Below are 10,419 nucleotides of genomic sequence, written 5' to 3'. Positions count from 1 at the left end.
CGTCCGTTAAAAAAACTCTCATGCGAATCGGCATAAAAAATATTTAATTTGAATTACTTTGTATGAAAACATAAAAAGTTTTTTTTTTGTTATAAGAAAATTTATTATGCAGTTAAACTCCTATAAGTGTACTTGTCAACACCTTGTAGTTATTGGAAATACTCCCCAGCATCCTGTAGAGTTAAACAATATTGCTATACCCACCAACCCGCATCGGAGCAGCATGGTGGGTCACAAAGCTTTGTAATTAAAAATAGGGTAAAGCTCGACGAACACTAACAAGATAGGTATTGTCGCAGGAGAAGGAATAAAAATCACAATTGAAGTAATGAAAACATTTAATAAAACTCTGTGGCAACTTCAATGCTATCACAGCGAACTATCATAACTATCACATATTTACTGTGACTACTATATTTTTTTAACAACAATAATTTAAAATATTATTTGATAATATTTTTTATTAATTATTAATTGTAAAGTGTAGCGCACATTCTAGAAAAATTCTACAAATAAACAGGTAGATAAACTGTATCTACCTAAATGTATATTTAATACATTATAAACCGCTTTCATTAGAAGTAAAACATTCTAAATTAATGTAAAAATAAAAAAAAATAATATATGTGTATTTCAAATCCTGGCAACATTAGGTACGAAGTAACAGTACGTACCACAAACTTATCTCTCACTCACACCGGTGAGATTGTTTTTTTTAATGGCGACCGACGACGCGGCGTTCATTCCATCGTTGGCCACCGGGTAGTGCCGGATTAAAGTGACTTGATACCCTAAGCAATCTTTCTTTGTGGGCCCTCTATAAATCAGTGATCAAAAATTTTCAAAAACATACGGATTTTGAAATTGCTTTCACTTTCGTATGCTCGTTTTTTTTCTCTGTCGACTCTGATGCCCCTCTCGGGATGCCCTAAGAAATTGTTTAAATAGCTTATAGGCTAATTCAGGACTGCCACCGGTTTAGATAAGTTTGTGGCGCTATGAGTATACCATGAAAAAAAAAATATAACGGTTGCCAGCGTAGATGTGCGCTAACCTTTACAAATAAAAGTTACTTTTATGAAAAATCTATCAATGCATAATCTCTTCATAGTATTAGGAAAGTTTGTACTTATACAATACGAATCAATAGGGTCTCAACCAAACTTCAGAGGAACTTACGCCGTTTTTAGCAAATCTACTCGATTAGATGGCATTTATTACAAAATTCATGAAAATAGATTTTTATACATATAAATATTTTAGGTAAAGAAATACATACATTGAATAAAAAGAGATTGACATATTAACGGTACGGTATAGTCGGATGCAATCTTTATGACGTCTTCAAAATGAGCTGAGATGGTAGCGACGCGAAGGTCATACATAAAGTAAACGCGGCGCGCGCGGGGTGATATCGCCGTCCCTTACGTTATCGCGGTAGGTATATCGATGGCACCGTGGTGTGCACGGACTGATTGAGGTTTCCTTAATTGTCCAGATCTGGCTGGTGGGAGGCTTCGGCCGTGGCTAGTTGCCACGCTACTGGCACCGCCAAGCGATTTAGCGTTCCGGTACGATGTAGAAACCGAAAGGGGTGTGGAGGCGGAGGCGTCACTTTTGTTTCCGACTATACCTAAGTGTTCTAAACAACATTGTTTTGTATAGTCTGACCAGAAAAACGACCAGAAAACCCACGCCATGTTGCGGGAAAAAGGGAACTAATTTCTTCCATTTTAAAATTCTAAGCACAGATCATTAAAAATTAATCGTGGTGTATCCAGGTATTTTATATATTTGATCCGATCTACAAAGGAGATATCCCAGTTTTGTATTTGAAGACATAATATCTCCCCTTGCATGCACTATTGATTTTCACACTCAAAAAAAATGAAAAAGTTATGAAATGACATGCATTTTCTACCATCATTTCTAATTTGTTTGTTAGTAAACAGTACTCCTGCTCTATAGATTTAGTATAGTTACTGTAATCACGGACTTCTATTAAGCTAGATACGATACGATATGACGTCCATCCAATCCAAGCGCGCCTCATAGATTAAGAATAAGAAGTGCAAAGCGCCAATTTGACGTACCTATTGGCTATTTCTTTAAAATTGTCCTTACATTACTACCGAGTCAACATGTAGGTGTCTAGTTAAATATAAGTCCATGATTGTAATCATATACAAGTGTTTGATTGAATTTACTGCACAGTCATTCAGATATTAAATCTTTGGCACTCAACCTCAAGCCAATCCACACTTCACACACACAAACATATTTACTTTGACTATTTAGACTAGTCGAAGCATATTTATCACCCAAAACAATATTATATACCTACACAAATTGTTGATACATATTTGTATTAAGCACAGTAGGTATATGTGAGTATTTGTCAATGACAAGGAAACCTACTCTTTATTAAATATAAATAAAATATTAAAAATATTAAATTTAAATATTTTTGAATAGGACACGAAAGGTCGAAACTCATTATTACGTCTAGGACACGTGAAGGAAACGCCTCGGCTACGGACGCGCGCAGCGAAATGATTCATTTCTACAAAATACAATTTAAGAAATACAACTTATTACTTAACTACTGACTCCTAAATTGTTAAGTTATTAAAATATTGGTAGGTAATGAGTACATTTTCTTCAAAAACTCAAATTTTACTCACTTTCAATTTCATTTGAACAACAATCATAACTAGATGTTTAAGTTAATTTCCAGAAACAGTTCATGCGACCGCAGACAGCTTTATTAGAGAAGTTTAAAACTTTATATTATAAGTTATATCCAAGATTTTATGATTTTTATATTTAGGTAAGTTTTTTTTTTCAAAAACTCCGTAAGTAATACAATAATGTTGATTAAAACTTGAAGATAGGTAACTTTTAGAAATGTAATAAATTCCTATACAATTCCAATACTGTCACAATTAAATTTTTTCAAACAGTGGCTGATTAATCTGATTGTATTGAAATATCTCTCTAAATATCTAACTCCGTCATTTAAATGTACAAATTCCGTAACTCCAATATTTGGCCAACTTTGACAAATGTGTCTCGATTTTCCGTACGTTTTATGTAGGTTGTTACCTACAGTTATTCTTATTGTATGTACTTATATAAAATCATTGAAAACTTTGATCAAGTTTATAATGTTATTATACATTAACAACAACATTGTTAAATGCTCTAAAGGGCAACTTATTAAAAAGTACTTGTCAAGCAACTTAATTCTTTTACGTTAGAGGTTCAATCTCACACATCTCGGAAAGGGATCCAAAATGTATCACCTCTGGCTTCACCGCCTACGCTTGAGTAAATACGGTGCCGATAACTTTCCGAGTTGATAAGTGTGCTATGACCTTAAGTTAGATCCGTTTTCAATGTGCTAAGTATCAGCCACACAGCATTAAAAATAACCGATTTTTAGTCTGTCACTGACCTCTATTTTAGAGGTTAGTGATCGGCCTTTAAACGATACTGACAGAAAAAATCAATTGAATTTGATGCATAGTTATTTAGATTTAGTTTTTATAAATATTTTTATTACACAAACAATACTGTTTACGTGAAGGAAAATTTCATCATCAATATTAATCGTCTACTATGTATACGTTTACATTTACAGAAAGTATCTGAAAGAAATGTAGTGATATACTTAATATCCATTGTATGAAATTTTTAACGAACTACCGCCTTAACATAAACGCCATGTCGAAATACCGTAAAATACTTGAATATCAGTTATTATTTTATGAAAAACTCCAATATTTTTTTATATTTACAGTTTACAATGCACGCGTTAGCATAGAATAATCCTTTAACTTATATTATATTTTATTAACCACGAAATTTCCTTGAAACTCGAATTACCGCCAAAAAACTATGGCCACCAAAGGCTTTCGAGTTTAGTAACTGAACATTGAATGTTGCCAGTGTAATAAATCCTCTGATATTCCCAATTGGGAGCTTTTCTCGCTTTAAATACTGATTGTACTTATGGTGTCAGCCGGTGCTGGAGTTACGATGGCCTGCTGTATTCCAGGGTCCAGAAGTGGGATGCTGTCTGTTGTCCTATAAAAAAAATAAGTTAAGAACATACAAAAATATATACTGAATGAATCTACAAATAGGTATATAATAGCTATCTTCTTAATCTATATCTTGTATCTATATCTATTAGTGTATTAATTTTTATAATCTATAAAAATTAATACAATAATAGAAAGTTACATTATTAGCGAATAATGTGGGCTATATTTCATTTAACCCTGTATTTCCACGGGAACGGGCTCTGCTAGTTGTGTATAAAAGTATAACCTTGAGCTTGTTTTAATAAAACTTAACTTGGGAAAAAAAAATTAAATCCTTCGAAGAAAAACTGTGTGTCTAGAAATATAGCATACCTAGATCGTGTGAGGGTTGGTTCTACAACGATTTCTTCACAGCAAGGTACCGGTGGTGTCTTGTCACGGACGATAGGCAATGTAGTTGAAATTGTGGCCGCGAAATAAATGTGCTGCAAACATAAGATATATTGTTGACCTAGCGTAGTTCCTTTGTTGCCTTTGTTTCCTAGCTTGGGTTAATTTAGGGTATTATACTTACTTATATACTTTTTATACTTGGACTCCGGGCGTAGCTTGTTAATACCGTGAAAGACGTACCGCTAAGTTAAGCAATTTACTTTCGATTCGATGCCATAGTTTGTTAAAAAAAACAGTAAGGTTAATATATAGATATTATGATCGTTAACTTCAAAGTACTATTGATTTGAGTTGATTTTTTTTAAAACTCGTCTGTTTTTAAGTTACATTCACATTAATTCTTTAAAAACTACATTAACCCAACGGTAATTTTATATATATATAGCCGACTTCAAAATATTGTAGATAATCTCAATAGTTCAACGGTAAGAGCGGTGGAACTCATTACCGAGAGGTGCTAGTTCGATCCCCGTCTCGTTGGTCTGTTGTCGTACCCACTCCTAATACAGTATTCCCGACTAGTTGGAGGAGAATAGGAATATTGGTCATATTTATAAACATATTTCAAATTTTCTAAAAAAAAATAACATAATATTTTTTACCATTTTACCTAAATAATATTGAAAGTTACTGATGCGACGCTTCGTGTAGTACTGACTCAAGAATGTATTTGCTTTTGATTTTTGTTTTTGGAGCGGCTACGACACCGTCGTGTTCCGTGCGCTCCATCTGCCTTTTATTCATAATCTGTGTCTAAACAGTAAAATCTAAGAATTTTAATAAACTCACCATAGACAGAACCAGAATGAGATATATAGTTGGAGTTGACCAATGAGAAGCGTTTTCAATTGCAACAACTCCCATCATCCAGTTAATTGCGAAAAATGGCTCCAAAATAAGGCATAAATTAAGGTATGTCTTTAGATCGTTGCCTTCTGTATTCCAGCTCCATTTAGATGAAAGGTTGTCCATATAAAGCATGTTTAGCAGTCCTTTGTCCATATTGGCCTGAAGTTTAATGAAATGGAATAAAAAAAACAACAATCATAATAAAAAAGCTACCAAATTTGTAGAATTATACTATTTGGCAGTATTATTTATTTATACATTCACTGTACAAAAATAGTGCATACATAGGTTAGTTCATCAAAATCGCCTACATTTATATCGAGATAGAAATATCTCATATTTTTTCTCACTAGCGGACGCCCGCGACTTCGTCCGCGTGAATCTCGATGTAAACTTTCAACTACCCCTACTGTGCCCCTACCCCTTCAATTTTAACAACAAACATAAACAACTAGTGAAATCAGTCCAGCCGTTCACGCGTGATGGCGTAACCAAGGGATATATGGATGCATTTTTATTTATATTTTTATTTTAAGGAAAACATTTCGGTCATATCCGAAATGCATGTGCATTTCGTCGCATGTGCAGCCCTAATGGAGCTTTTCCTAAAAAGCTCCATTAGGGCTGCACATGCGACGAAAGCTTAAAAAATGGATTAACTTCTCCCGTTTTCTCAACATTTCTCTTCACTGCTCTGCTCCTATTGATCGTAGCGTGATAAAAAGTATACTATAACCTCTCCAGGAGTATGAAGTATAATAGGGATGATGACAGTTTTTTAAATTGTATATAAATTAAGAGTATACTGATAGCAAAGCAATTTTGTAAAAGTAACAGGGTATCTGCGATTATTACTTTCGGAGCTACAGGGATTTAAAGGGTCAGATTTGCGGCGTTGCCGCGGATCCCTGAAAAACGCTCCATACAAAATGACACGATTTAGTGACGTCGTTGGCTCGCTGATCGTTAGGTTTGTATGGGCGTTCAAACAAAATTATTAATATCTTTGTTATTTGTGCGTTTATGTTTATAGTTCAATTATTGAAAAATGTCACATTTAATGTAAGGAAGCTAAAACTGTATGAATTTTCATCTAATTACGATAAGAAAAAATTATTAGATTTTGAAATTTTATAATCTTATTTATTTTGCAAATATTCAGGCAATCTTTGCTTTTTATGTGTAAATTAGTTAACATTGACCTTATTTACCCGAATGTATCATAAAAATCAATATATTCAAACCTAGTCATCATCCCCATTGTGCCAAGTTTCGTTAAAATCCGTCGAGTAGTTTTTGTTTCTATAACGAACATACAGACAGATAGACAAAAATTTTACTGATTGCATTTTTGACATCAGTATCGATCACTAATCAGCCCCTGATAGTTTTTTTGGAAATACAATATTTCATGTACAGAATTGGCCTCTCTACAGATTTATTATAAGTATTTATTATAAGTATATATAGATTTTATGAGAGACTTGTACATGGCATGACATATTTTAAGTACTGTACGTCTTAATTATTCATTCAACTGAATCTATCAAATCAATAAAATCACTACTTGAGTTAAATTAAAGAATTACTTAAATTTATTTTAGAACACTGTTAAAATCTCAATTCCTACTAATAATTACCTCTCTTCCACCTTCATTAATATCATTGTTGGACGATCCAATATTCACGTAGTTGCAATCATCCTCATTATAATTGTATTCCTTTTCCAAAGTATCAGAGCTGTCCGTGTTTTTGCGGCTAGTAGCCGGAGTATACATATTTTCCATGTTCTCCAAACTACCAACTGCATTTTCTTCGACACTTACATTCTTTGGCCAGTTAGCAAAATGATGATCTACCAGTTCTTGTATTTTAGCCGTCATCATCTCCGTATGCTTTTGGTTCACGCTTTTCAACCCCACGATAATAACTCCAGTATTTATTACAATCAAGATTGTGACCGGTACCATGAAACCCATAACCATCCCTTTTTCTATTGACATCCAGCAGTAATGCTTAATTTCGTAATGTTCCATTGATAACGCATAGTTAAACTGCAAATATACGAACATTAAGAAACTGATGAAGATTGTTGTATTGTTCAATAAATTGTTATTGATTTTTATAGAACTAGGTCATATTCTCAAAACATATGGCCAATTCTCATGAAATAGTATTTTTTATACAAGTATACTTATTTATGAATATGCATAACTTTACGTTATTTAGTTATGTAATACTCTTTTTTCATTAAAACTTAATATATTATGATTATCCTTGATCCAATATCTTAATGTATAAACGATGAGTGATCTCTAAAGACATCACTTATCACTTATAATCGAAATCGAAATATAATAATGTAGCATAAATAGGCAATATAATTCACTTAAAAGAAATATGTAAATCTTACCATCACAATAATACCGGGAATACCGTAAGCCAGTAAATAGATATACTTTAACGGCAATAAGGTGTCACAAACGCAATACTCAGTGACCACAGCGGCAAGAGCAACTATCCACATTGCGCAAGATATATGAGTGTAATGCAAAACGAGTGCGATTCTCTCACATTGTGACTGTGAAGATGCCCCCTGTTTAAATAAGTTTAAAATGCTTATGAAAAAGTTATAAAATAAATGGAATAAGATATATCTTTTTTTAATTAAAATATCCTTTTTTTTCTTTAAAAAATATCGCAGAAGTTCTATTAAAGTGATACTGGCTATTTTGTAATATTTTGAATCATGTCTAGAATACAATTTAAGGTTGAACAATAATTATAAAAAGAACCATCGCCAGGCAGAAATTATTGTACAGACTACTTTAATTTAATTATTAGATTTAATTATTACTCTAAAATACTTATTGGAAATAACACAGTAGGTATCATTAATATAGTATAATATATAAGAAATGTTCAGAATAATTACCACAACAGCCTGTATGTATATCAGTGTACAAGCTACCAAACAGCAGCAAAGATTGATTACAATCGGGTACAGTTTGCTATTGCTTCTGAATTCTGCCGCATATTGGCTCCACATCAGCCAGATTATTGCTACCAAGGGCAATGCTATTGCGAGCCCACTTGTAACATATATCTAAAAATTGAATGTTTTTAGGTATGATTAAACAATTTAATTTTGACAGAATAATTTAATACTAAAAAGTGTTTACAATTTTTACTATAAGGGTCTAAGTTAATTAAGTTGAGCTTTACATTTATATTTATTTATATAATGAGGCACCATGTTGTAGATCCTCTGGAAAGGCTCTGTTATCATTCTTAGTTTTAAACTTTATATCAATTGGTGTATCAGTTTTTTTAATTCCAAAAACAATCACCGTTTTTAGTTTTGTTGATAAATTAATGTCTTTAATTAGAAGCACGAAATAAATTACGAAATGAACACTTACCAAAACCAACCATTCGTTTTTAACGTCATGACAGTTTTGGAACCCGTAAACATAAGTGACACTGTCAATTATATTATGTTCCTTAAGATCAGCGTCTGCAAACGACACGTCAGCCACTTCTACGTCTGGCTCCGGCATCTTATTCTCATTAAACGTGATTACTTGTGCTTGGAACAAAACATTTTTAATTAACTAATGCTTTGATAATCTTGTTTCTATGTAATACTTAGAGAATTTTGTAGAAAAAAGTAGATACAGTCTAATCAATGGTAGACCTAAGCAGAAAGCATTTCTTGTCCATGTTAAATCACTTAATCATATTTTATCCATAGAATCGAAAAAGGTAAAACGTTACCTTTTTGCATCTCTAACGTTATTTTATAACACATTTGTTCGTGCACAAAGTACTCAATATTTTATGAATGAAATTAACTTAGTGAGATAAAATATAATAATTAATAACTAACATTTAATTCTTTCATTTTAGTAATTTTTACAATAAATGTCCAACCATTTATCTGTAACGGAAACATAAAAATATTAAATAACTTTATTAGTAACACTGGCTGTTTTTGGTGCATTTGCCTAAAAAAACGCACGCACTTCACTATCTGTGCAAAATTGACAAGCGTATTCATATGGAAAACGGGCAAAGATGCAAATTCATTTTCAGAAAGTGTGTTCAAAGTGTATTTCCTCGCAAATGTGTTATAAAATGTCTTAAGATATACGTGCGGTTTGATAATTACAGCCTCTGCTTCCTAACTAAAGCTCTCGCCTTCGGCTCTAGCAAGCAATATCCTATCGGCTGTAATTTTCAACTTTCCGCACTTATCATAATGTATTATTAAAACAATAAAAGGTAACAAAATTATTAAATTGCAATAAGTATCTACCTTGGTTATTTCTTGCAATAACTTCTGGATTCGGATAAAGTGGAGGGTTATCATCATATATGGAAGACGTAAAGTTAGAAACCACTCCACCATATTCAGTATCGTAAGAACTGATCTCATAATCTCTGTCTTCAACTTTTGGATACTTTACTTTGTGATAATTAACCGATATCGGTTGAAAAGAGCGATACGTAGGTAGCTTTTGATTCTTAAAAAAGCTGTCGTCCGTATATGCCCTTCGTATATGATGTGCAGTTTTATTTTGTTGAAATGCTAAAATGGAAATTACATAAATTATGCCATAATAACTAAAAATATAAAAATTGACCAACGACGACCTAAATTGTATGATATATATTCCTTACCTTTAGAATCACATATCAAACTCAATGTTATTGCAAGTAATGTGTATAAGATAAATTTATTTGTACTGCAACCCATTTTTACACTTTTTTATTCACTGAACAAATATTAATTCACTGTTTTCATGTTAAGTGGCAAACTTATCTTGGAATAAAGGTGCACAGTTGTTTATTTTTAGTGGTGCTGAATTTTATTCTCATGTTCGTATTTTAAAAATCAATAACGCCTTTACGTTTCTCCATACGTAGAATAACTTCGGCTGTATTCATATAAAAATAAAGAGTAAAATAATAATATATAATATAAATATTTATATTCATTCTAATTTATATTACATAATTTTGTTATAATTATTAAAAGTAATGATTTAATAGTTACTTGCAACGT

General features: G+C 32.2%; 1 protein-coding gene across 1 annotated transcript; it reads right to left on the bottom strand.

Moving 5' to 3' along the window:
• Positions 1-320: 320 nt before the first annotated feature.
• On the bottom strand, positions 321-10,250 carry LOC112058103 (uncharacterized). Its single transcript, XM_052886775.1, has 9 exons — positions 10,035-10,250; positions 9,670-9,942; positions 8,774-8,940; positions 8,287-8,457; positions 7,765-7,947; positions 6,992-7,405; positions 5,292-5,510; positions 4,422-4,534; positions 321-4,089 (listed from the first exon to the last, which is right to left on the bottom strand). Exons 1-9 carry the CDS (start codon positions 10,108-10,110, stop codon positions 3,996-3,998), a joined length of 1,710 nt encoding a protein of 569 aa, XP_052742735.1. The 5' UTR covers positions 10,111-10,250; the 3' UTR covers positions 321-3,995.
• Between the last annotated feature and the right edge of the window lie 169 nt (positions 10,251-10,419).

Source organism: Bicyclus anynana, chromosome 18, assembly GCF_947172395.1.
Source record: "Bicyclus anynana chromosome 18, ilBicAnyn1.1, whole genome shotgun sequence".
Classification (NCBI taxonomy): Eukaryota; Metazoa; Arthropoda; class Insecta; order Lepidoptera; family Nymphalidae; genus Bicyclus; species Bicyclus anynana.
The sequence above is the reverse complement of the archived record's forward strand: the minus strand, read 5'-3'. Positions and strand labels throughout refer to the sequence as shown.

Coding starts and splice junctions, on each gene's coding strand:
- LOC112058103 (XM_052886775.1), bottom strand. CDS start 10,110: ATGGGTTGCAGTACAAATAAATTTATCTTATACACATTACTTGCAATA. Junction 7,948..8,286: donor TATACATACAGGCTGTTGTG/GTAATTATTCTG, acceptor TTATTTAAACAG/GGGGCATCTTCACAGTCACA. Junction 4,535..5,291: donor TCATTCTGGTTCTGTCTATG/GTGAGTTTATTA, acceptor TTATGTTTGCAG/CACATTTATTTCGCGGCCAC.